The following is a 27,319-nucleotide window of genomic DNA, read 5'->3' as shown; positions in this document are numbered from 1 at the left end:
ACCGTAGGTAGTGACAGCTGAAAGAATTGTTGTTTTAATTTTACTAAAGTCAAGTGTGTGATAGGCTATACAGTGGGTATTGGGGGAGGAGGGAGAGCAGGCTGAAACTTTGCCTAGAGCACCGAGAAACCTTGCAACAGCTCTGGTGGTAGCCCCCACAGGATCTCGTTAGCGATAGCATCCCATGGGCGAAATCTATTTAAGAAGGATTGCAGCATTCCATGTACCTCTGCAATCCTTCTTCTGTTATCGCCATCTCAGTGTGGGGATAATAGAAGAAAATGAAGGAAAGAATGCTGCGCTTTCCATTGCACTGTACATGTGTGAACCAACTTGCCTGGTCAGACATGAACAGACCCCTGAGACAAGCCCAGCAACGAGGTAATTTAACCCTGGACGCTCTGGGCCAGTATCGCAAAATCTTAGTAAATAGGCCCCCTTATCTTTTTAACTCTCTTCTCCGTTATTTATTTCTGTTGCACTGACATATGAAAACGCGTGCAAACACTTCTACATACATTTTACACTAACATGTTCATTTGTAAATAGTTCACCTTAGTAAAGTTCCAACACACAGTCTTTTATAATCGAATGCAATAGATTTAATAGTTTAATATAATAATGCTAAACCCACTTTGTTGATATCTAAGGTCCAGGATATAGGAAACATATCATGTTTAGTGTCACTCGAATCCACTTTTTATCATCAGGCATCCGCTACTATCGGCTAAACGATCGCATCTTGTGTATGCAAGTTATTGATGGTAGAGGAAATAGTGGTCAATATGATATTGTGTGTGCCATGCAAATAGACCAGTTTAAACCAGATTTTCGGAGGGAAGACATGTATGCAGCTGTTGGAGAGTTGGCCCCCACCCTTGGAGGACATTGTTTGAACCGACTTATGACCTGCATTACACTGGACTGTCCTGAATCCTGAACCAATGGAAACATGCCATGACATCACTACTGTTTTTATGTACCACAAACTGTATATAAACCAGGCACTGAGACCATCATACAGTCTACTTGACCACAGACTTCAGGATTGAATGACTGTATGCAGGATCCAGAGCGCTTGTGCATGTTTCGGCTGTACTTTATTTATTGAATTGTTATTTGTTGCATCTTGCTATTAAATATCTTTGTGTGTTGGAACCACATTGATCGCACGGACAATGTTTTAAGCGATAAAATGACTTTAATATCAGTTATATAAACAATAAAAGGACTGAACTGATCAAGCAAAGAAATACACTTCTTAGTAATAATGCCCTATTATAGAGGACTAATACATTTATAGATAAGTTATTAGTCTGATTATAGCAGTAGTGCTGTAAATGATTATCAAACATTGAACAGAATATTGGAAAACAATACAAGTGGTTGAGTGATCCACAGGAAGAGGTTTACTCCTTAGATTAGACATGCATACCAATGTCTGTAGTAAGTAAGTAAGTAAGAAAACAAATATGTCACTGAATAAGGGCTGGAGATATATCCAGCATAACTGGCTCAACAGAACTTAGTGATTCCATTATGGCATACAATAAATCACTTATCATAGATTGACTTAATCCCTTCTGCTCAGGAATGTAGTGTTGGTCTCTAAAGTATTATAGATGTATTGTACAGAGGTAATAGGGACACTAAAGCATTAAGTATTACACTATATTGTCCAGCAAATTCCCTTACTCAATGCATCTTCTATAGCCTCAGATGCTCTCTGTCCGTAGGTGCTTCCACCGAAATGAGGTATCCAGGTCAAAATCCTCCTTCTCCTGCTCCTTGACCAGCTCCAGGAACACCTGTAGTGAGAGGCAATTAGTAACTTGGAGGGTTTGGGATATCTGGGAATGTGCAGCCTGGGTGAGTACAGAGTGGTGATGATGGGTGTGGTTGGGGGGTATGGATGTGACTCAATCACTCATGTTAAGAAAAGACAGGAGAAGCAGCAAGGAGAAGAGAGGTTGAGAATAGAACCATGAATGGGTTTCCATGCCCTCTGCAAACTTTCAGCGAAGAATAGTCTCAAAAGTGATGATAGAAGAGTTGGTTTTATTCCATCTTCTTTTTAAAGCAATTTTTACATGTTATAATGATGAATAGCATGTGATAAGCTTTATAAATACCAAAACTCCCATAATGTTAGAGAGAAAGAGAAAAAAAAAGAACGACAAAGACTACTTTAATGGGGCACCACTTTTGAGACTATCCCTAGATGCTCCCTTCCTTCTGACTTGTATCCACAGAAGTAGAATGGAGTTACCTGCTCCAGGGTACACTGGGAGAAACTGTATTCCTCGATGTTATAGATACGTTTAGCTGTGTAGAGACAGAACCACAATTTAAGTCTGGACACCTGTCATACAATGTCTATATAAGCTTTTCTAGAGCATGGCTATCCCAGAGACCAGGTCAGATAAAAGGCATCCAGTGTGTATGCAGGGGTTATCATGAACTTGCAAATTAAGACCCATCCCTATGCTGGGTGATATAAATTACTTTGATATTGATTCTTGTCTCCATTCAACAACTGTAAATACACTGCCCAAATCTCCAGATCAGAAATTTCCATCTATGCTCACAGTCTACTGCTCACGTGGCGTGATACCCACCTACATGTATATGTAAATCATGTGGCCGTTTATGCAAAATACACAGATTATGCTGATGTGAAGACACAATGGGGGTTATTGGTGGAACTGGAGTGATTTTTTTTCTTTGCTTATTGTTCATCTTGGTTTTACCCCAAATCCCAAATTATGAATGTTTCCAACACAAAGCTACAAACCAGCTTTCTCACTTCACCCATTCCATGTTACAAGGACTCACTTTATTGCACTTTCCCCATCCAGTCAGCCCGAACTTAACATTTCATCAGCCAAGTAGCCAGGCTCACCATTTCCATGCCCGTTTTTCTGCATTTGTCCCACTGTCTATTTCCATTTTATCCCCTACCACCTGTTCCCTGTTTCTCAATCTGCTGAGCCCGATCCTCTGAGCACGTACTCACCTTCCTCAAGCTGTAAGAAAGCCTGTGATAATGACTGCACACTACCCATCGGGATCTTATAGACCAGCAATGAGGAGAACCTGAGGAATAATCAGAGAGTGAGGTCCTGTCACATCATTGTCTGTTTGTTAATAACCAGTCTTGTTTTATTACTGTGTTTGTTCCAACAGTGGTGCTAGAAAGTTTGTGAGCCCTTTAGAATTTTCTGAATTTCTGCGTAAATGTGACTTTAAATGTGATCAGATCTTCATCAAATTCATACACATAGTCAAAGATAACACAATAAATCACATAACACACAAAAACACACAATTCATTTATTGATCAAAATGATTCAAAGTAAAATGTCTTTGTCAGAAAAATTATATGAACCTCTAGGATTATCATTTCAATTAAGGGGAAAATTAGTGTAAGGAGTGGGGTGGCAACCAGGTGTGAGTTTGGGTGTCACTGCCCTATTTAAAAAGCATACTCATGAGTCTTCACCCCACAGGTTTGTGAACGCATGCCATGTCTCGATCAAAGGAGATTTCTGAGGACCCAGAAAAATAGTTGTTAATTCTTTTCAGAGTGGAAACGGTTTCAAAAAGACTCTAAAGACTTTGGCCTTCACAAATCCACTATCAGGCATGTAGTATACAAATGAAGAAAATTCAACACTATTGCTACTTTCCCCAGTAGTGGTCATCCAACAAAGATCCCTCCAAGAGCAAGGCATATAATATTCTGGGAGATCTCAAAGAACCACTGGGAAACGTCAAGACATACCTGTAATATATCCCAACTGTGAGACACATTGATAGCAATATCACGGTTTGGGGCTGTTTTTCTGCCAATGGGCCAGTGTGGCATGACATCATTAATGAAACTATGAATTCCGGTTTGTACTAGTAAATTCTACATGAGAAAATCAGTTTTTCCGTCTGTAGAAAAAAGGTTTGCAGCAGAAAAAATTTCACACTTTGGAGTGGCCGAGTCAGAGAACAGACCGTAATCTAATTGAAGTGTTGTAAGAAGACTTGAAGTAGGGTGTTCATGCAAGAAAGCCCACCATTGTCCATGAGTTCTAGAAGTTCTGTAAGGAGGAATGGGCCTAAATGCCTCCAAGGTGATGTGGGACTGATCAGCAATTAACGTAAATGCTTGATTGAAGTCATTGCTGCTGAAAGGGGTCACACTAGTTACTTAAAGCATAGGTTCACCTACTACTTACGACAAAGAAATGTAATGTTGGATCATTTGGATCAATAAATGAATTGAAACGTATATAAAATTGTTTGCACTTTAATTTATGGGGTTGGCTCTTTATTAATTTTTATGACTTAGATAAAGATCTAAGTCACATTTAAGATCACAGTTATGCAGACATTCCGAAAACTGTAAAGGGTTCACAAAATTTCTAACACCAGTGTAGTTGGAAAGGGCTGCAAAGTTTACTGACAGTATATAAAATATATATACATATATATATATATATATATATATATATACATATATATATTCATATTAATAAATAATAACTCTGACATATCTACTCTTATCCTGTGATGGGCAATGAGATGTCATAAATACAGGAAGACACAAAGGCCTAATTCATCTTCGAACACAAGTCCATGTCGTGTCCTATCTAATGCGAAATAGCTCTGTGCAAGTGCCAGAACGGGACTTACTATAGTGAACTCTATTGCATGCAGTTCATGTCCGCATGGAAAAAACACTTACGACTGCCTACAACTTGAAGGGCGGAACAGGGGTGAGGAGGGGTGGACAAACAGTAAGGGCGTGCCGAGGCCAAGTGTACGCACATGTGCTAGATTCAAGTTCAGGGCATATCTTAGATACGTGTTTTTAGCGCATCACTTACACCAGCTAGAGGGCAGGTTTAAGTGATGGCTGGTAGTGATGACCACAGGTATGCGTGCCAGAGCATGTGTTTTGCAATTAAGAAATCATAAAAATGCATTTTATGTACAAAACACATTAAGAAAATTGAAAAAAAATAAAAATTAATGATTATAGTATTAAGAGTTGTAAATGTCCACAACAACTCTGATCTAAAGAAAGAGGTCAGGTGTACCAGTCCAAGTTCCTAGTAAAGGAGTATGTTACAAGCGAGAGTTACCCATAAGGATGCGGTTCTAGGTGCCGATGAAGGAGCCTTCTACTGCGGTTTGAGGGGCACAATTTGGGATAAAGAAAGGGTACGATGGGAAGGCAAGCTCAACCGTCTCGAGCATCAACAAACAGGGTGGCATAGGAGGTCCATCCTGTCACAGCAACCAATTAGATTGCAGCTATTATTATTTTTGTATAGTTTTGGAAGTGAAAGTAAACATCTGATTAGTTGATATGGGCACAGTATTTTTGTGCATTAGCTTTTAAAAAATGTGTCCTATAGAGCATATCTGTCAACAATTTATATTTTCCATGACCACTTTGCTGCTCAGTGGACCTTGGATTACTGTAATACCCATCATGCCATGCTTTACCCTGAGTGTGATAGGAAGCAATCTGGTCTCAGTGATTTGAAGCAGTAATAGCTGAGTTTCTGGCCCAAAATAACATCTAATTGTGACCACGTAGATCAATCAGATGTAGCAGAAGATGTGGTCAAGCACTCTGACCATGTGTGGGGTCATTGTCTGAAAATTCTAACTATGCCCTGTAGGATCCAAACGTTGGGCCTAAGCACAGGAGGGCAGAATGTTTGATTTGTGGCTACTTAGAACTGGGGTCCAGCAGTGGGATCTGCACTGTGTGGTCACCTATAACCCAGTGGTGCTATATCACCTGTCCTGTCTGGCTGCTTGTGGGAACAGACGGATTATCTCCTGGTGAATCACATCCAGATGGTTAGAATCCTTCACTTTTATCTCTAGGAGATAACCTTTACCAAACTTGCTCTTTAGCTGCTGGATGGACCCGATGCACCTGTATGTGAATGAGAGATGAGAAGAGTGGAGAGTAACTATAAAAAGAAAACAACATTGTCTAGTGTACAACTGCCCTATTACTATAACTGTCCTATTACTATAACTGTCCTATTACTATAACTGTCCTATTACTATAAACTGTCCAATTACTATGAACTGTCCAATTACTATGAACTTCAGGAAACATCCTTTTGAGATTAATGGTGATGAAAGACCATACAGTCTAGTGTCAATTCTTCCTCTGTAATACTACAATAATACCTAACATTTCCCAGCTCCCCCTTGCTCTCTGTACCTGAGTTTTCCAGAAACCATGATAGCAACACGATCACACACAGCTTCTGCCTCCTCCATGTAATGTGTGGTCAGGATAGCTCCTCTCTCCTTATTCCTGAAAGCCGCTCGGATCGCTCTCCTTTAATAGAGATTCTGATTTTAATTCATCCCAATCTTCTATACTATATACTTAGCTCCTATGTGGTTTAAACGTTCTAGTTTTTAATCACAGATAACATGGTAGATTATTACATCTTGTCTGAAAATGTGCACGTTTTACCTGATTAAGAACCATAAGATGTGTACTGTTCAGGAGAATTAAAAGAGAGTGTCTTGTAAGAGGTCTTAAATTTTGTTCTATACCATTCAGATGAGGAACATCAATGTTGGGACTGTGAACAGAACTAACTAGAACTGTGACAATTTTGTTGCCCAGTTGACGGTCTGTTATTAAATTGCCATCAAATAGCATTAATGTGTCTTTCCAAACTATGGTCCTGAATGATCAAAGAAAGTCCTATACAATTATTTGTATAGAACAGAAAATTCCTTCAACCGATGACCACACTGGTTGATCAGCAACATTGGGCAGTTAAACATCCTGACTTGATTTGTCAAAATGAGACTTGCACATGACAAAGAAGCATAAATAAAATCCATGAAGAATAAATCTACTCAAGTATATAATTTATAGTTTTCTCCTTTTCTTTTTACATGAACTATCTCTGTACAAATTCATCAAATGTAAAACTCACCAAAGTCGTTGCTGACCTTTGGGGTCCAAACCAGTTGAAGGTTCATCCAAGAGAACAATGGTTGGGTTCCCCAGCATGCTGATGGCAAAGCACACCTGAGAATGGAAGAGGATCATTTTATAAATCTTGTTGCTCGTCCCAGGTCATATGGAGAGGTAAATGCAGGCAGGAACTGTGTGGTGCGAGCTATGCAGACCCTACCAGAGGGGAAGGCTAGGGGGAAAATTTCCCCCATCCTTCGACTGGCCTCAAAATTTTCCATCTTATTAATTTTGTGTTCTGCCTTCATGAGAAACCTCCATACAGTATAAATACACCTTGCGTCTGTGTATTTCTCATTCTGCTGCGGGATGGTCTTCCAGAGAAGACCACAATGCACTTGTGTCCTCTTCTTTGTTTGCCAAGCCAGTTGCTGTAGATTTTTTATGGGGTATTTTGACCGAAGAACAGAAGATATTTTCATGGACTATAGCAGGGTTGCCCAACCCGCGGCCCGCGGGCCGCAAGCGGCCCAACACGCCTGTCAATACATTCACTCTGATATACAATGCCTGGCTTAAATGCACTTTATTGATATTGCATCAAAACAATACAAAAAGTGATTATAGTATAATAACTAGAGAGGATTTTTTGAACAGGGTGATTGAAAGGTAAGTATAGGAGGATTTGAAAAAAAGTGATTTTATATATATATATATATATATATATATATATCACTTTTTTTCTCATATATATATATATATATATATATATATATATATATATGTTAACTATGTTTTCAATGGTTTTTTGGATGATCAGCTATCGTTAGTGTTAGTGTATTTTATGTGCGGCCCAAACCAACTCATCGTCTTCCAATGTGGCCCAGGGAAGCTAAAAGGTTGGACACCCCTGGACTATAGGATACAAAATGGGGTATTTTGACCAAAGAACTGAAGATAATTTCATGGACTTTAGGATACAATCAAGGACTATAGGATACAAAATGGGGTATTTTGACCGAAGAACAGAAGATATTTTCATGGACTATAGGATACAAAATGGGGTATTTTGACCAAAGAACTGAAGATAATTTCATGGACTATAGGATACAATCAAGGACTATAGGATACAAAATGGGGTCTTTTGACCGAAGAACAGAAGATATTTTCATGGACTTTTGAAATATAATTTATTTTGGGCTTTATTATTGTTGAACTACTATTGGACCTGCAATGTTATGTTTTTGGACAGCTACAGAATTTTTGGCAATAATATAGTTTGTTTGGGACATGGTTACAAGCATTATTGGATTGCAAGCTTAGAAGAACAGATGAAGACATCACATGGTATTTGGGGATTTATTATTTTTAAAAAATATATGTGGTTAGAACGAGAGATGTGTGTTATATTTAAGGATTTTTTATTTTTTATTGAAGTAAAGTGGTATTAAAGAGGGTGTTGTGTTTTATTTAACATTTTACTTTGTTGTACGTGTCTCAGCAAGCCTTTGGTTTCAGGGCATGATAGTACTTGTGGTTCTCCAAGTGCCAGCATGCCCTGGCTGCCATGGTTATGCTGGTGTTTGTAGTTCTACTGCATGCTCAGACTGTTAATTACAGCCCGGGCTGGCTGGGACGTGTAGTTCTACAAACTAAAATGGTGTGTCTTTTATTTATTTTTTATCTTTCTTGAGCGTTATTATCCTACACCCACTGCCCCATGGGTGTAGGAAGAGCCTTAGTGCTTTCAGCACTGGGCTGGGTATTCCTAGAGGGAGGGCCCGCACAAGAATTTTGCAGACGCCAGTGCTGAGGGAATCCAGCCCAGTGCTGAACAGCCTGGGGTTGGTTTGTCATTATGACTGGGGAACCTCTGCCACTTGTCCCCCTGCTATAGTGCTACCCACCCGTCTGGTTGGCCTAGTGCTGGTTTTGGAGAAATCGGGATGGGATCCCAAGTATTTTTCCCCCATGACTTTGCAACAGAAAGCACTAGGGTTAATACTGGTTAGATGGGAGACCCCACACATTTTTTTTAAAATTTCATTTTTTTAACACTGCTGGCAGACTCGCTGGCTCAGCAGGCGCCGACAGGTATGTACGTACCTGCAGCGCTTGTGTAGTAGGGGTGGGACAGAGCAGCCTTGAGCCCAAATTTAACAGGCAATGGATCTTGTGATCCTATTTTTTTATTTTGTATTACATGCCACTCACATAGTAAAGCTTATGGTAGTTTGGGTAAAGGATGATAGAAGAACTGACATTTCAGTAGCCACCTCAGGCAACATAAATACAAACCGATACCTTCCATTCCTCATAAAAGAAAACGCACACAGTTGTGGTTATGTAGATACATAAAAGTGGGTATTACAATGCCCCTAACAGCACCCACAATATAACTTCCATCATCTAACATTAAATCCGGTGTAACCTGTCAGTATCAGTGTAAAAATCAGTAAATAAATCAGTAAAATCTACTGATTTTTGTACTTACGTTGAATCCATTTCTCTGATTCCATCTAGGATACCCTGCATTCCTACCCCTTATGCTTTGTTTTGGTTTTTGAGTTAGAATGGTTGTTTGATTATTATAAGCTATCCAATAGGCTTTGTTAGATAAAAAACTGGGTGTCCGTTGGTGGGTTATAGGAGGGGGAGGAGCTTCAAGTTGCCAGTTTTCAATATTTCAAACTAAGATTTCTGACTCCCCTACATGTGCTCTCCTATACCCCAAGATAGCAGGGTCCCCCAGCATTGATGAACGAGAAGCAGAGGTTACATGGGTATACAGCCTTCATTATATATAGATCTCAACTGCAGTATAAGAGCACAGAATACGGACAAGCAATCAGCACCTTTCTGCAGACCCCAGCGGACAATTTCCTGGCCGGTTTATCTAAATGTTCCTTCAGCTCCAGGGCCTGAGCCACTCTGCAAAACAGCATTATAGGATTTATTGCTGGAGACAGGATTTAGATAACATGATATTAACCTAATTGTACATCATTATCATTCACATACTTTACATGTCATGCGGATAGTACTGATTAATACGTTTGTGAAATCTCTCCATATACAGCAATCTTACCCCCCCCTCCACAAACAAAAATTTAATTGGCGATATCTTACAATCATATAATTGGAAGGAATTTATGTTCTCTTCTCATACCTTTTCTGGTGGTTTAACTTTATATTGTGGTTTTTTTCAGATATATATTTTACAATACTGAGCTAAGCTTAATGTTAACTTTTTTGACTAACCATTCATTTTTTTAAGCTTTCCTCCCTTTCATCAGGTCTAAAGCAGTAATGTTATACAATGTGAGGCAAATGAGACGTTGTACCTCCTGATGACCTGATCCCTATCTTCCTTCTTCATACCCTTCACGGCTGCGTAAATCTCCAGATGTTGCTTTACCGTCATATCTGGCCACAGGGGACTGTCCTGACAGCAGTAACCCAGGAACGCTTTGGACTCGTCAGAGATTCGAGTCTTGGGCAAATCGAGTTCACAAAGTACTACCTATAGGGGTAGACAACTAGGATTGAATTGCTAGACAGACACAACCCATCAGTGCATACAGGCAAAACTAGAGTCACTAATAGACCACACAAGATGGATATCAATCATGGAGGACTAGACAACCTGATGCTAGATGTCTAATCCTGATGCAAGGGCAATATGCAGATATTGGTTTTAAAAACTATTACTGTGTACATTTACATCTACAATGACAGGCACAACTCCAGCAGTTTATGTACAGGGCGGATTTTCTACACTGTAATGCTGAGCGAGTAATGTTGTACTTACCTCCCCGGCTGTTGGTGTGATTTGACCGGCCAGCATGAATATAGATGTGGTTTTTCCAGCACCGTTGGGGCCCAGTAATCCCAGGACCTCACCTTAATTGTACAAAAAGCGAGATTGTTTCATACCGTTCACATTATATTTCTGTTATTTATATTTCCCCAAATTCTTCCGAAAATAAATTAAAAAGCGTCCACGTTATATTGAATTATTATTCCAAACAATATTTGTTTTGTGTAACAGCTAGTAAAACTGGGCTGGCCTTATTTATTTAATCATTGCTGTAAATCTGTTTTTTATTCAAATAGATAACGACTCCATGACTATAGGAAAAAAAATTAAAATCTACCATACAGTTGTGTGATATTTTTAGTTTAAATAAATTGTTATTATTTTCTCAAGAATAGTAATAAAGCACAGGTTATAGAAGAGAAAATAGGATGGGAAGGAAGGATTCCATGGAGAGTTCTTCTGATATTAGGTCCAGGTGGCCAAGAAGCTATGACATTTATTAGGACACTTGTGTAGGATACGTTTTATGCATTCTAGTCAGTGTGTTTGCTAAGTGTTGGTGATTAATGGTATAAAAGAGGCAGCCGGTCCAACAACGATGGAAAAATTGTCAGGTAGATACGAAGTATTATCTAAATAATAATTTGTAGGTGATGTCTTTAATTCGGATACTAATGAAGCTCTTAACTGTTCTCTCTGTAATCCAAGCCCATTGCTGACAGACCTCTCCTATGTCCTCCTCCCATTTGGTTTCTATGGATGTGGGATAATAGCAAGCCATAAAATGTTGAAATAAGTTTCTTTGAGTTGCAGCTGTCAAGGTAGAAGGATTCCAGAGTACTGAATTTGATTACAGGAAGAGACGAGTGCAAGTGTAAATGCTTAAGTTGAAGATATTGAAAGAACCTAATGGATGGTATGCTGAATTGTATCTGTTACTCCTGGAAGACTGAGAAGATGCTTAGGGACCCAGATCATAGAGAAATGTTATGTTCTGCTTGGACCATTCCCCAAACTTGAGCCAAGATTGAGAGAGCTAATCCTCAAAGTGGGGGTGGAGGGGGGGAGGAGGTAGTGTGAGATTTTTATGAGAGACAACATCATGGATCATTGATTAGACCTGAGCTCTTACAGTTATAATGCACCAGAAACAGGAATTGTGACTCAAAAATATGAAAGTTTTACCTTTCTTCACACAAAATGAAATATTTTTGGTGGCAACTCTCCTCTTCTTCTTAAAGCTAAAGGTTCCGGAGTTAACTTTAAACTCCTTGCGCAGACTGTCAACGATGATGACTGGTTTCTGAAACAATGTAATAGGTCACGTTTTACTGGAAAGTACTGAATGTAATTTTGGTTTCATTACCCTGACATATTTATAGTAAATATAGCACACATTGTGTTAAGCATTAAAGACCATCATGTATTGAACAAATATTGCAGTTGAAAGCAACAGTGGTGCAATAGTGCTATATGTGTTACCGGATGGCAAATCTTCAGAGTAGGACATTTGTTACCCTTAAGTTTTCTACATAACAATAAAGGTTATATACAAATCTGAAAAATGACAGACATACAGAGCAAACAACATTTTGAACATCATGCTCCTATTATTGTATGTTATCATATCTCCTCTTAGACGCCTCTTTTCTAAAGTAAATATGTCTAAACTGGCTAACCTTTCCTCATAACTTAATGACTCCATACCCTTTATCAATTTTGTCGCCCTTCTCTGAACCCTTTCTAGTTCCAAAATATCTTTTTAATAGAGTGATGCCCAGAACTGCACTCCATATTCAAGATGAGGTCTTACCAATGATGTATACAGTGGCAAAATTACACTATTTTCCTTTGCATCTATACCCCTTTTTATGCATGCCAATACTTTATTAGCCCTTGCAGCTGCTGCTTGACATTGAGCACTATTGCTAAGTCTACTGTCTACGAGCACTCCCAAATTATTTCCCATTATAGATTCCCCTAAATGAATCCCATTCAATTTATAGATTGGGGTGCTTGTGTTTGATCCCTAAATGCATAACCTTACATTTATCTATTTTAAACCTCACATTCCATTTGGCCGCCCAATCCTCCAGTTTATTTAAGTCCCTCTGTAAAGAAGCTACATCTTGCTCTGATTTTATTACCTTACAGATTTTAGTGTAATCTGCAAAAATGGAAACTTTACTCTCTAAACCATCACCAAGGTCATTAATAAATATATTAAAAACGAGTGGCCCCAGCACAGAACCTTAAGGTACCCCACTTAAAACTTTTGACCAATTAGAAAATGTTCCATTTATCACAACTTTCTGTTCCGTATTCTCTAACCAGTTTTCGATCCAAGTACAAATGTTGTTTAGACCCAGTTCCATTATTTTGTAAACCAACCTCTTGTGTGGCACTGTATCAAAGGCCTTTGCAAAATCTAAGTAGACCACATCTACTGTGCTGCCATGGTCTAAGTTCCCACTAACTTCCTCATAGAAACTAATTAGATTAGTTTGACAAGACCTATCAATCACAAATCCATGCTGATTCCCGCTAATAATCTTATTGCGCACCAAGTAATGATGATTAATATCCCTTAATATACCTTCCAGTAGTTTCCCCACTATTGATGTCAGGCTTACAGGTCTATAATTCCCTGGTTGTGATTTCATCCACTTTTTAAACAACGGCACCACATCTGCTATTCAATATATTTAAATTCATAGAAATTCACTCTCCCTTTAAATAATTAGTGATTATTTAGATGGAAGGTATGTCACCAAAAGATTTATCTATATTATTTATCTATATTATTTTAACATTAACTAATAAAAATTATATTTTAGGAAACAATGAAACGTTTCCAAGACCAATGAAATAAATATATTAGGAAGTTGTTTGTGCACTTCTTTTGAACTAGCTTCTTTTTCCTCTTTATTCAAAAGTAATAAGGTACACAGATTTTTGGCCTTTAAGTTAAGAGGCATCACAGCCATGGGCCAAATCTATTTCAACAAGGTCACAAACTACATATTCCATTAAAACAGCCTTTTCTAGCTATTACCAATCTCTATTCAATATAGAGAATCCTGGCAGGAATATAAAATGGTATTATCCTAAACCGTCACCCCCTAGTGTATTTCTCGATCAAATGGATTTTTTTAATGATCCCATCTAAACAGAGAAAATACAAAATATAATAAAGGAACTTAAAAACAAAAGAGACCCAGGCCCAGATGGTCTTCAAAATTCATATAGAAAAAAATTCAGCACCTTCTCATACAACATCTCATAAACCTATTTAAACAGTTCATGAACAAACAAAAGTACCTAAAATAATGTTGGCAGCTCACATTACATGAAAACCATAGAAATACCTGAACCCTGATCCCTGAAAACCAGACAGAGACCCTGTCGAAGTCAGCAAATTGGATAAAGTCATTTCAATTAAAGTCGAGCAAACTTGGTTGTCTTTGTCTGAAAAGATGCGTACGCTACGGCGTGAAAGGGCATACGCAGTTACTACACGTGGCAGCAACAGCATTTGGTCTTTTACCATACATTCGCACAAACACGCATACTTATAAAATAGTACACACTAATGGTAGTTGCAACACATAGTCATTTATGTCGAAATATAGTAGTATTTATATGTTATATTAAAGTTACATGCATATTAGTGAAATATACGGAACAGGTTGAAGGAATCATATCCTACTGTTTGGTTCACACTGCGAAGGAATCGCAGAGTGCATACACAAGTTATGAATGATAGGGAATTATGAACTACTTAAGACTAAGGAATCTTGGCGGGAAGAGCCGAGCATACCCCCTGGAGAGGTGACCCCCTCCTTTGGATTCCTTAGGATGAACTAGCCAATGATTGACAACTCCTTGGACCTTCCTGAGACCTGGACCAATAGATGCAAGCTATACCCTCTTCATTGTATTACTGTATTTCTGTGTGTATATAAGCAGCAGCTTCACATCTAGTGTTCAGACATCTTGTCCCCAGACTTCAGGATTGAATAACTGCACACTGGATCCAGAGCGCCTGCGATAAGTAACAGCTGTATTTATTATCACTTCGCTTGAGCATATTATTCTACTATTTGCGAATAAATCTTTGTGCGTTGGAAACACAAATCGAGATTCGACAATCGTTATTGGTTAGCGACAATACGCACATAACAACCCCTAAACTGTACTCAAGTTATCATACTATTTCCTGGACTGCTTCAGATCTTAAAATTTTTAACAAAATTCTCCTTCCTTACATTATTGACCCAGACCAGATGGGCTTTATTCCACATCACCAGGCTACTGACAACAACAGGATGGTTATAAACTTGAAAAATACAGTGAAGTCTAGAAATTCTCTCCTTGCTGTCTTTAGATGTGGACAAGCCATTTTACAGGATTGCTTGGCCATTTTTGATGACCTCATTGAGATATTTCGGTATCTCTGTCCCCTTCCAATAAGGAGTCTCAGCACTGCATACAAATCTCTCAGGAACCCTAAAGCTTCCAGGGATCTCCCACCCAAAAATGAATCAAAATCAGTATGAGTAGGGGGTGCCCATTATCTCCATTATTATTAAGCATCTCCATAGAATCCTTGGCTCCTAAATGTTGTAGATACCCAGATATCTTTGGTATTACCATGAAAAAGAAGAAAAACTATTTTTTGTTATTTACCGATGACATAGTCCCTGCGCTGTCAAAACTCTTATTATCCTTACCTAACCTGTTTAGAGACATTGAGATGTTTGTTAAACTACCTAGTTTCCCAAGTATCCAAGATAAAACCGAAGCCTTTAATATATAGATTCCACCTGATATCCAGAAATTACTATACCTTTACTTCGACTTTTAACAATAAAGGCTTGAAAAATCTGGGGATAGTTATCACAGATTTAATCTCAAATCCCTATAAGGCAAAACTTTCCATCTCTGTACAATGAGATCCAAAAGGATCTGGATGAGTGGAATAGATACTTTACATTGTGGATCAGATTGCTAGATGTAGTCAACATGAACATTCTTCCAGGGATCTTATATTTGTTCCATACACTTTCAATCCCGATGACCTCCTCAGGTATTTCAACCCTATCCAAAAACTACTAATTTCTCTTTTCTCCAAATGTGTCATTTCCTTCTCTCCCTTATACCACCTCAAAGGTTCCTATCCATGACTAAATTTTAGTTTTATTGTATGTTTATATGTAGTACCCACAAGGTGGGGAAATTACTGTCCCCACCTCCAGATTATAAGGAAAAATATATGTTGAAATATATGTTGATGTCCTAGTAGAAGAGATTTCGTTTGAGGACTCTGTGAGGTGGCCAGGATTAGCTCTATTTTTATTATGGGGAAAGAAAATTCTTGCAAATTATTGTATAAATGGTTTATTTACATAAAGTCTATAAGGATTTCTTCCAACAATACTGGCAGAACTAGAACATGATAGGCACATGTAATGACCTTTAATACTCAAACCTGGGCCGAAGCACAATCTTTGGTGTTGAGGGTATTCTTAACACAAATTTTAAATGTGGGTCACTGTCTTCTGAATAGGCCCATCTCCAAACTATCTAAGCTTCAGCAAAAATTAACTTTGCAGATTTCATCTGCAGTTAGATGCCTTATTGTATCTCACTAAAAATCCCAGAAGACTCCCAATGCAGAACAAATTATGAATAAAATGTTTTTTTTGCACAAAAGGCAAAACCAATTAACAAAACATGATCTCCCAGAGGTTTTACAAAAATACACGCTGGGGGCATTTGGACACTTTCCTAAAGGGAAAGGGCCTCGATACTCCCTATCCTCCAGAGTCAAAAGACCCCTTAGGGAGATAAGGGTCTTCGGACCCCAATTCACTTAGGCTAGGGGGGTCCTCTATACATTTCTGACCCTGGAGCCATAAGGTCCTTTATGTTTTCTGGACTGCCTTCGCCGAAAGGCTCGGGCAGTTCTCTTTACCCAGAGGTTGGCCAAAGCTTCCCCCCTGGGGGACTGGATATTCAGCTCCCCCCATAAGGAGGGAGCCTCCAACAACAATGGGAAAGGACAGCCCATAAGGGTCTATACCCAAACCCTAAACAGAATCCAAATCAACTGAAAATCATTCAAAAAGTACTTTGCTCGAATAAAGCCCATGGGACCCTTGGTTTAATCTAAATGACAACTAACATCATGAGTACATTATAAATTTTGTGTTCTGCTATTCCTATTACAATGTTCCACATGTCTAAAGTTTGTTCTACTGTAGATTGCTGTTTATTATGGTTTTGTTGACTGTTTACAAACATATGAAACATTTCAGCTATGGATGCTACAGATGCCAAGGTATTTACACTATTGTGATACTCCTCAACCTTTTTATTAACATTTTTTTTCTTGCCCACCTCCTGCCTGGTTTAAATATATGTGATGTGGGTGCAGCTGTTCAACTGCACATGCCCCATAATAGAAGGAAAACTACTCCTCCCAGTAAGCTCCACAGCTGCTGGAGAGATGCCAGAGGAAAATTTAAGCCAGCTCATTGCCTATGCCTGCTCAAAATGAGAGAAAAATGTGCCAAAACAGAGGGCAGGAATCAGAATCTGCGAGGAGAGATCTGCGAGAGAAAACTGTGAAGAAAGAGAAGCTGAGGAAGGAAGAGTTTGTGAGAGGAGAGAGAACAGAAATTAGCAGGAGACAGACAGCAGCAAAGTAGTAAGACAGAGATACTGTGAAGAGAGAAAGAACAAGAGCCTGAAATTGCCATTTGGGACACTGTGGAAAATAGAAAACAGTGAAGGGGAGTTCAAACAAGGAGCCTTGGAGTGGAAGAATTGCAAATAAGTATAGGTGGTTAAATTATGTATTTGCTGGTGGAGTGAGATACTACTCTTAAAAGAAAAAAAAAGGGATAGTGTGGGGAGTCCCGAAGGAGTGGATTTGTGTTATGCCCTTTTGCTAGTGCTGGACTGAAAGATATTTTGCAAGGGCAATATAGATTAGGAAGAGATGGTGGTTAGGTTTGAGAGACTGAGTTTGACCTGCTTCAAGCGATATATATGTTTGCTGAGCTAACAAATTGCTACTGCTGTAAGAAGTTGTGTGACTACAGGAAAAATAAAGCTGGTGAAAAGAGAGAAATGATCTTGCTACCCATCCTTTTGTGTGAATATAATTCAGCCCACGAGGAGAAGCCATTTTGAGACTACAGAGAAAGTTGTGCTATTTGCTATGGAAATCTGAGCTGCATTTATTAAAGAGTCACATGATTTATCCTGTTACCTGCTGTGTGTGATTACACGTCATTTATTCAAGTTACTGTGTTTGAATTCAAGTTGCTTATCTGCATAGAGTGAGAATGTTCAACTGTGCTATTGTTTCTAGGAAAGAGTGATAAGTGGATCACCAGGGATGTAAGAGGTCTATATTCAAAGGCAGCTGTGTAAAGTATTGTATCCAACTCAAGGATTATCTGCCTAGTTTAGACATATGCATAGACTGTGAAGGATGACAGGCCACCAGTATGCACCAACAAGAGAGCTAAAAGTATTATTGTGTATTTACATGTTTAAAGGGTTTGTGGGTGGAGCAGTGGGATGTGAACTGTGTGAAATGATTGCATTACCTGTGTAGAAAGTTAAACTGCTAATGGAAGTAACCTCACAGACAAGAGTATTACATTCAAGCCATGCGCCTGTTATTCCAAGTGAAATGCAATATAATCCTGGGCAGAGTCTAGCATTTAGGCTCCAGTTAAAGTACCTGAGGTGCAATCAAACCAGGTAGAGTACTTAGAGTGCCAGATGTACCTCATCTATAAGCACAAAGTGAGAGGTAAATGTAGTAGTGCAAGGGAGTTGCTATGTAAACTGGTAGATTTCTAATATTTAAGTAAGCATTGCCTTTATTATTGTATATTGAATTGTTTAATGACCTGTCATTATTACATGTTAAAAGTATGTGTTTGCTATAAAACATAGAAAAGTAGTTACGGACAATCCTCATTTAATAAATGTGCTGATGTGGTTTCTACACCATTCTTGTTTGTGGTCATAGTTATAGTGGTGGACAATGGGTCCCCCAGTCTCCACTTGGTATTCATGGTCCCGGACACTCCCGAGAAGCCACGTCTGAAGTCTAAGCAACATTTTAATTTTGTAACATAAGAATTTAACATCCAAAAATAAACAGTGGCTTACAAAAAAATATATATATATGTGTTGTAATACTTCATTTTTACTCTTGGTGATTTTTTTTTTTATAGAATAAAAATGCCTTGTATCTGATCCTGCTACAGGTAAAGATCGTGTGGTGGATTAAACATATTACCTCTTCCTCGTGGTTGGTAGCTTTGGCATGTTTCACTACTTCTCTTTCAGCCAGAACCGCTTCATCAGCATCTTCCAGCTCCTCTAGATTTGGTATAATTTTAGTTTTCCTTTTTAAAATTCTGGAAGGGAAACAAAAGATAAAAAAAATAATATTATTTCTTCAAGTTATACCAACATAGTGATAGCTACAATCCCATGTCATGGGATATCCCATGCCTCCAACTTCAAATTATTACTGGGAGCAGAACAAGGAATGTGTAGCCCACCAGTGTCAGGGGTAGATGTTTATGTTGTTGTTTTTTATTTGGTGAAGGTGCTCCCTTGGGAAGGTCTACATCTGCCGTTGTATGGCCACCTGATCCGAGTCCAGGGCTCTGACTGTAAGTAGCTGGATACTTACTAGTTGGTCATGTTTGATGGATAGTTTGCTTGCCCAATCCTTAGTTGCAATGTTAAAAAATGTTTGCCCCATGATATTGTATAATTAGCAGAGCAACTCTGTGTAGATACTCCTTTATTGGTGACAAGAGAAGAACGACCAATGTGTCACACCACTATAATTCTGATATTTGGTACCAAAATTTGAAGGTATCACGTGATAGCAGCAGATATATTACACAAGAATAGGGTATTGTTACTTTCACAATTTACCATCATCGTCAGGCTTCTGTTTACAGTTTCTATACAATCCCCCGTTACTCTAGGTTCTACTGGCTGTTATTGTCAGGATTGAGGTAACCTGGAAATACTTTGCCTGTATCTAAATTATTCTCTAAAGTTGTTTCAGTAACCTATTAGGAAAGACAATAAAGTGACTGGGACCCACTTTTCACATTATTTTGTACCCTGATAACTGTGGTTTAAACCATTATAATCTACAGTAAATTTCCTCTCGATAAACCGACGTCTTCTGGCCACCAAGGAGAGCTCTAAATGTATATAATGTATATGACAGAACAAGCAATGTAAAGCTGGGGATATAAGGAAAAATGTGATATTTAGCTGGAACACTTAGGACCAAAAAGGCATCGTATACTAAACCTGAACACTGGGTCTCTCTTCAGGCTCCGTGTTCCATATCTCCATTCCAAACACCACAAGATGCCCCAGAAGAGGATGATTTGTATGCAGGACTAGATGAAAGATGACATTAAATGTATTGAGAAATGTACTCTTTTTTACTAGAAGAAGGAGCTGGGTCTGTATTAAATATGTCTATCTTAGAAAGCATGAGAGAAAAACATTGAGAAACAAATACATTTCACAGGAAGAAAAAGATAATAGTTATTTCCTGCTTTCTAATCTATCTTCAAGATTCTGGACCTCATGCAGAGTTGGATGTAAGTTCAACTGTAAAGCTCTCAATGAGTTTGTGCAGTAAATTGAGATTTGTCTAAGTCTTCATGCACCCTCACACATATCTGACTGTTGCGCTTCTCTATATATACATAGCCCAAGTACTATAGGGCATTATTACATACACCTTACGCACTATATAGAGTAGGAAGCAGGAAGACTATCTATTGCGGCTGCTTCCCCCTGGTGCAAGACACTTGCTGAAATCTGTTTTCATTTAGGTTTACTACTATTTGGCTATAGAGGTTTAGAGGTTACCAGCCATTGAGGTCTGATTTTGCCTGTATGTCATTCAGATACTGACAGCTATGCCAGTCAGGGCTGGTGACACTATAGCAGGAAAACTGCAGCATTGGGTCCCCCTGCCACAGAACCGACCAGCTCTAGGCTGGCCCGCATGTGGCTGAATTCCCTAAGGGCTCAGTCACCCTGAAGTGACAAATAAGTTGGTGGTCTTTTTGCATAGCTCTTTACGTTCGCAAGTTGGACGTAAGTGTTCGTTGTCAAGCGGATGCATCTGCTACTCATTCAGACTTGGGCACAACTCTGAATACGGCATACATACACATACACTTGTGAGCAACTTTTCCATTCGCAAGTTACACATATGTTTGTGTTCTACTCTAAATCAGGCCCTCTACGTTTATACCAAAATCACCAGGGCATTAAACTCAATGCAAATAAAAGGATACCAGGATGAGAATTGCAGATGTGGACAGAGGATACCAGACTGAGACTAGAACATGATGATAAGAGCACAGCAGGCTTAGACTTGAAGTTGGAAATATGAGGGCACCAGACTGGACATTTTACATGGTAGTAAGAGGATACCAGACTGAAAGTCCTAAGTGGTGATGAGGCTGACAATTGTACATGGTAATAAGAGAATATCAGACAAAAAGTGTTATACAATGATAAGAGGATACAAGGCTGAGAGTTCTAGATCATGATAAGATGATACTAGGCTTACAGTTGTAGATGGCAAAAAGAAATTACCAGGCTGTGTAAATGTAGATGCTGATAAGAAAACACTAGTCTGAGAGTTGTAGATGCCAATAAGAGGATGCCAGTTTGGGAGCTGTACAAAGTGATAAGAAGATACCTGACTGAGAGAATTAGATAATGGTAAGAGCATACTAGAAAGATATCTGTAGTTGTCCTTCTGAGGGTAACAGATGCTGACAGGAGAATGTCAGACTAGACATTTTAGAAGGTGATACCAGGCTGGAAGCTGTAGATGGAAATAAGAGGAGGAGAGCGGTATTTATCAGTCTGGAAGTTGTAGATAGCGATACGATTATGCCAGGCTGAGAGTTGTAGATGGTGATAAGAACATAAGAGAATGAGAGGATGAGAACTGTAGTTAGCATACTGGGACTTATAGATGGTGAATAGAAGATAGCAGGCTGAGAACTGCAGATGGTGAAAGTAAATATCAGTCTGTAGATGGTGATAAGAGGATACCAGGGCAGACAGCTGTAGATGATGATAGACTACCAACCTGAGAGTTATAGGTGGTGATAAGGGGATACCATACTGGACATTTTACTGCAGATGCTTATAATAGGCTACCAGACTTAGGCTTGTATAAGATGACATCAAACTGGGAGATGTAGATAATGATAATAGGATACAGGGTTGGAGTTGTAGATGGTGATCAGAGAATACTTGACTGGGAGATGTACATAGACATATGGGGCTACCAGAGTAAGACATAGTTGATGATAAGAGGCTATCAGCATGAGAGTTGTAGAAGGTGATAAGGGGATACCAAGCTGTGAGTTGTAGATGATTAATAGAGGATTATTATAGGATACCAGTCTGCAAATTGTATAAGCTAGATTAATATATACAGCTGTTTGTGGTTTTTAGGCAATATACAGTCCTTGGCCGTTGTAGGAATTAGGAAAGAGGGGTCATTCTGCTTGTCACTTTAGGAAGCACTTGGATGATGCACTCATCTTGTTTTTGTGCCAGAAAAAAGCTGCTGTCCCCTTCTTATTCGTGGCAATCAGTGCAGTAAGGGTAGAGAGGTAGTCAAAGAGAAGTGACAGGCCGTGACGTAACATGAAGGTGGAATTTTATTAAGTAAAGAGAGACAGAGAGGGAAGTATCAGAGGGAGATTGACAGTTTAATGGGAAAAATAGGTCAAGAGAAGCAATAAGAAAAACAAGTGAGGGATGGGAAACAAGAAATATAGATAGAGTCAAAGTAGGGACTAGAAAGTGTAAGGGAAAGTCAAAGAGAAATTTAGAGCAGATGATTTAGAAAAGAGAAGCAAGTGACTACAAGGATCCTGGAAGCTATGAGAGTTTCCAGGGATGGCCGAGGAAGCAGAGTGAGACTTGAGTCCAAGGTTCATGGCGTATCACCCTGGGAGAACAAGTCTACCCCAACCAGGCGACAGTGACTACCAACATCACCCAAGTATCTATGGATTATCATTGAATCTACATAAGTTGTAACACTAACTATATACATAGAATTTCTATTTAATCGTAGCAAGTGCTGGTCAAGTGAATCTTCTCATTATATTTATACTTATCCATATTACACAACTAGTGTAGAGTTACCCAAATGGTTCATTTATTTATTAAGCCTCAACAAATTGGATAACTTCTGACATACAATGTAAGGTAAGGGCAGAAAAAGGAGCGCTATTGGAGAGAGCGCTTACCTTTAACATTTTATGACATACAATGTAAGACAAAAAACACAAAATACTTACAATAAGTAATATCAGCAGCACTGGTGATAGTGACTTATCTCCATAATTGTAAAACTTTTCTTCCTCAAATTGACCCTGAAATAAAATACATTTAACTTTAGCTGAGCGTAGACTTAAAGAAACATTATGCCCTTGGGAAGATCCTAAGTTACACCTTAAGCTAGATGATACTTTCTCAGAAGATATAACATTTTATTGTAAGTATAGGACAGTAACTCACCACATTTATTTAGCAAATATAAATTCCCATAATAGACTAGATGTGAAACAACTACAAGGTAATAATATACCTTAATTTACATATAGGTGCAGGACTTCCAAACTGGCCTATATCTTAATCTACAACTGTTCTTTTTTTGACAATTTACAGGTAGAATTAGGTCTACAGGTGAGTTCAGAGAAATAAAAGAAGCGTCTATAACATCACTTAAAGCTAGGTGTAGGAATACTCCTGAACAGGTCTATACCTTTACCTACAACTGGTGTCTGACAAATTCATGGACATTCAAAACATTCATCTACAGCTATATGTAGGACAGTTATTAGGCAGGTGAATACCTTCATCTTAAGCTAGGTGTAGAACATCTTCCACGCAGGACTAAATGTATATCCTCTCATGAACATCTAGATGTGACATCTCCCAGACAGATCTACTGTCAGGCGCGGTCCCCACACTTCTTCTAGGATCCGGGGACGGATGCCTGTCTCCTCGTAGGCAGCATTCCATTGCCTAGCAACGGGACGCTCTTGCAGATTCTGGGCGGCCACTCTGTGCGCGCATGCACAATAATGTCCAGGTCCCGTCGCTGGGCAACGAGACGCTCTTCTCCTAAATGCTGGCGATCCAGCTGCAGCTGATTGCCTAATCACCCTTGCCTATCAGGGAGCACTTCCCTCTATTTAAACCTCTTTCAGACTGTATCTGGTGCCAGAGTATTGGTTCACCAGCTCCAGCCTTCAGTTCCTGTTCCTGCATTGTGTTTTGGATCTGACCTTTGGCTTGATCTCCAGACTACTCTCTCGTGTTATCCAGGTACCGCTCTTGTCTGTTTGGTTTTGACCATTCTCTACATTATCCTTGTGTACTTTGCTCCTGTTTGGCTCCTGACCCAGACCGTTCAACCATTTCTGTTCCGCAATGTAGCTCTAAAGTGACATCTATATCTTCATCTACAGTTATGTGTTGGACAGCAGGACTAAAAGTATATTCTTTAATCCATATCTAGGTGTAAGACATTTCCTGGGCAGTAATACACCTTCATCTACAGTTATGTGACAAACAACTCTCAGGCAGGATTATCATTATACCTTCATCTACAGCTAGGTTTTGCACCAAAACACAAAGCACTTAAAAGGAACCCGAATACTTTTTGCATTATACTATAAAACATGATTTGATAGTTACCCACATCATGTTTATGAAGCTGAAATTATTAAAGTACATATTAAAGTAAATACTTATTACTGTATTTTGTATTTCATTAAGGAAAAAGTATGAAAAAGCAGCCAGTACTTCTCTTACGTTCAAAATAATTAACTAATTTGCACCCCTTGTATTGTAACATGGTTTGTCCATGAGCAAATGTACTCCTTTTTTTTCCTTTGTTTGCCTTACTGAATCAGACCCAAATACAACTACGGATCTGGTCACATAAAATATTACACATAGACTAAAAACATCACTTACAATCAAAGTTAACAATCCACTTAAAGAACTGGGTGGGAAAATTATTATGTAGAATACTGATCTTGTTGAGATCAAAGAGATATCTGTAAAATCCATTATGAACAAGGGTAGTAAAGTTGTCTGCAAGAAGAAAAAAAAAGCAAGTGCTTAATGTACAGACAATTGAATGCAATAAGGTTAAAATACAACAAATAAATTCTGTTGGGGTGCTCTACTAAGGTGTGCAGCTGTATATGATAGAGGAATATCCACCAATATTCAAATAATATATATATATATATATATATATATATATATATATATATATGCAAAAGATTCATACATACACTTGTGCTCCCTTCTTAGCACAACAGGATGACCACAGTTCTGGTGTACTCTTCAATAGATGTATATAGGTGCAAAAAACGACCCTATGGGCCACATAAGATCAGTCTCATACACCGGTTATTCATGTTGGAAGATTGAAAATATATTCCTATATGGTGGTGGACTCTATTTTAGATGGGACATTTGTGACACATTACACTATGTTTTGTTATTTTTGTTTATTGCACCATTGAGTCCTTTTTAGGGTCGTTTTTTGCACCTATATACATCTATTGCAGAGTACACCAGAACTGTGGTCATCCTGTTGTGCTAAGAAGGAACGCAATAAGGTTGTTTTTTGTAGAAATATACATGCCAAATCCAACGTCTGGACAGAGCCGTAGCTTATAATTTTAGCGCTCGTGGAGAGAAGGAAAACTGACTCCCACTAGCCTTCAATTTTAACCAAATAAACCGAAAATATTCATATACTGCGCACCCCTTCAGCATTACGGCCAGGGCGTTCGCCCCTCTCGCACAGCACTAGCAACGGCCCTGCACTGGAAACTAATAACTAATCTATATTTGGTTTTGATCCTTTCATTCAGTTTATTTTTATGTTATATCTTCGTCAAACTCTTCTGTCTCAGTACTATTGACATTATTTAAACAGGGTACAAACTACAGAAAATTACTGCAGATGTGATTTCTGTAATAACTTTACCAATGATTGAAAGTCCAGATGAGTATGTAGATTTATGTGTACACATCTTCATGATTTACCTTCAGCTCTGAGCTCCTCATCTGTCATAACCATCTGCTGAAATGATCGTGACCCTACACACCCTATAGAGATCTGCCTACACTGCTGGTCGTGAGTGCAAACTCTCTTCAGAAATTGCCTGACATCATTCCATCATCGATCGTGATATTTATGAAGTTTATAAAGCCAAATCAATAAATACAATGTACTTTTGAACGATAAAACATGATTGTGGGAGCATACACACTAATGTGATACCATTAACGGTCGTTTATTGTGTGATCATCACGATAATTGGATGAAAAACGTGTAGAGTGTACCCTTTACATTTGTTTAAAGAAATTTCTTTTTGTAGATCCCTGATTACTTTTGTATACAGATAACAGTACAAATGCAAATATTGGACCGTTGTTTGCACACATAGGCCTCTGTCTCCTCTCGCTTCTCTCCGCTCCCCTCAGTGACTCTCAACCTGTCATCCGTGCCCACCCTCTTGGGCCATAGTTACCTGCCTGTACTCACTTTTCCCCTCCCTCCCTCTCTTTAATGCTGTGCCTGAGCCCCCAGAGTTATAGTGCTTACTGTTACTTGTACTGTGCTGTTTCACCTTGTACTGTGCCATTGTTTGTCCTTGTACGGCGCTACGGATACTTTGTGGCGCCCTATAAATAAAAATTAATAATAATAAAATAATAATAATTCCATATTTTCCTTTTTGAAGTGTCTCTACCCAAGTCCTGTCTATTATCCATGTATGATCCCTGCTTGTCAGTCTGAATGTACTAAATAAACAGGACACTCCCACTTAGAGCATAAAGCCCAATTTAGAAATGTGCCATTATTCAGACCAGATGTGGCCCGGAGTATCTGTATATTCTGCATTTCCACTTTTAAGCAGAAATAATATATTAATGATCTGCAAATCATCTAGATCAAAAAAAGTGGAAGGAGAACTTTAAACATAACTTATTTATTTATCTATGCTTCCAATATTTTACAGACATATAAATGGTGTCTCTGTTGGGAATTATTAAAGTAGAATGTGACACAGTGTTCAGTTAAAGATTTGTGTGGGACTATCGATACCAACTTTTAGAAGAAAAGCATATTCGTTCCAATTGTACATGAGATTATTGTGTCTGTTACTGTGTACAATCATCTACAACAAACAGCTTGGCCCCAATGTACATTGACCCATATGTTGGGTTAGTTCTCTGACTCATAGTAAACTATATGTGAACATAGCCTACTGTAGAGGAGTAGTGATTGAGTCACCATGACTGGTGGAAGTACCTGGATCTAGTAAACTATTTATGGTGGAAGAATACCCTGATAGACCAGTCAGGGAAGACAAGTTACCATGGTACAG

The 27,319-nt window shown here is 38.7% G+C and overlaps 1 protein-coding gene across 1 annotated transcript in view; it reads right to left on the bottom strand.

Moving 5' to 3' along the window:
• Positions 1-1,181: 1,181 nt before the first annotated feature.
• Positions 1,182-27,319, bottom strand: part of LOC142095216 (ABC-type organic anion transporter ABCA8-like) — a 108,733-nt gene continuing 82,595 nt past the window's right edge. Inside the window, exons 26-39 of the mRNA XM_075178100.1 lie at positions 24,882-25,001; positions 23,195-23,269; positions 20,151-20,242; positions 19,108-19,228; positions 11,967-12,084; positions 10,773-10,864; positions 10,306-10,484; positions 9,817-9,892; positions 6,981-7,075; positions 6,245-6,364; positions 5,807-5,947; positions 3,017-3,096; positions 2,270-2,325; positions 1,182-1,808 (exon numbers count right to left, since the gene is read on the bottom strand). Coding sequence (XP_075034201.1) covers positions 1,716-1,808; positions 2,270-2,325; positions 3,017-3,096; positions 5,807-5,947; positions 6,245-6,364; positions 6,981-7,075; positions 9,817-9,892; positions 10,306-10,484; positions 10,773-10,864; positions 11,967-12,084; positions 19,108-19,228; positions 20,151-20,242; positions 23,195-23,269; positions 24,882-25,001 — 1,458 coding nt within the window. The 3' untranslated portion in view covers positions 1,182-1,715. The remainder of the gene's footprint in view (positions 1,809-2,269; positions 2,326-3,016; positions 3,097-5,806; positions 5,948-6,244; positions 6,365-6,980; positions 7,076-9,816; positions 9,893-10,305; positions 10,485-10,772; positions 10,865-11,966; positions 12,085-19,107; positions 19,229-20,150; positions 20,243-23,194; positions 23,270-24,881; positions 25,002-27,319) is intronic.

Source organism: Mixophyes fleayi, chromosome 6 (genome assembly GCF_038048845.1).
Source record: "Mixophyes fleayi isolate aMixFle1 chromosome 6, aMixFle1.hap1, whole genome shotgun sequence".
NCBI lineage: Eukaryota > Metazoa > Chordata > Amphibia > Anura > Limnodynastidae > Mixophyes > Mixophyes fleayi.
The sequence above is the reverse complement of the archived record's forward strand: the minus strand, read 5'-3'. Positions and strand labels throughout refer to the sequence as shown.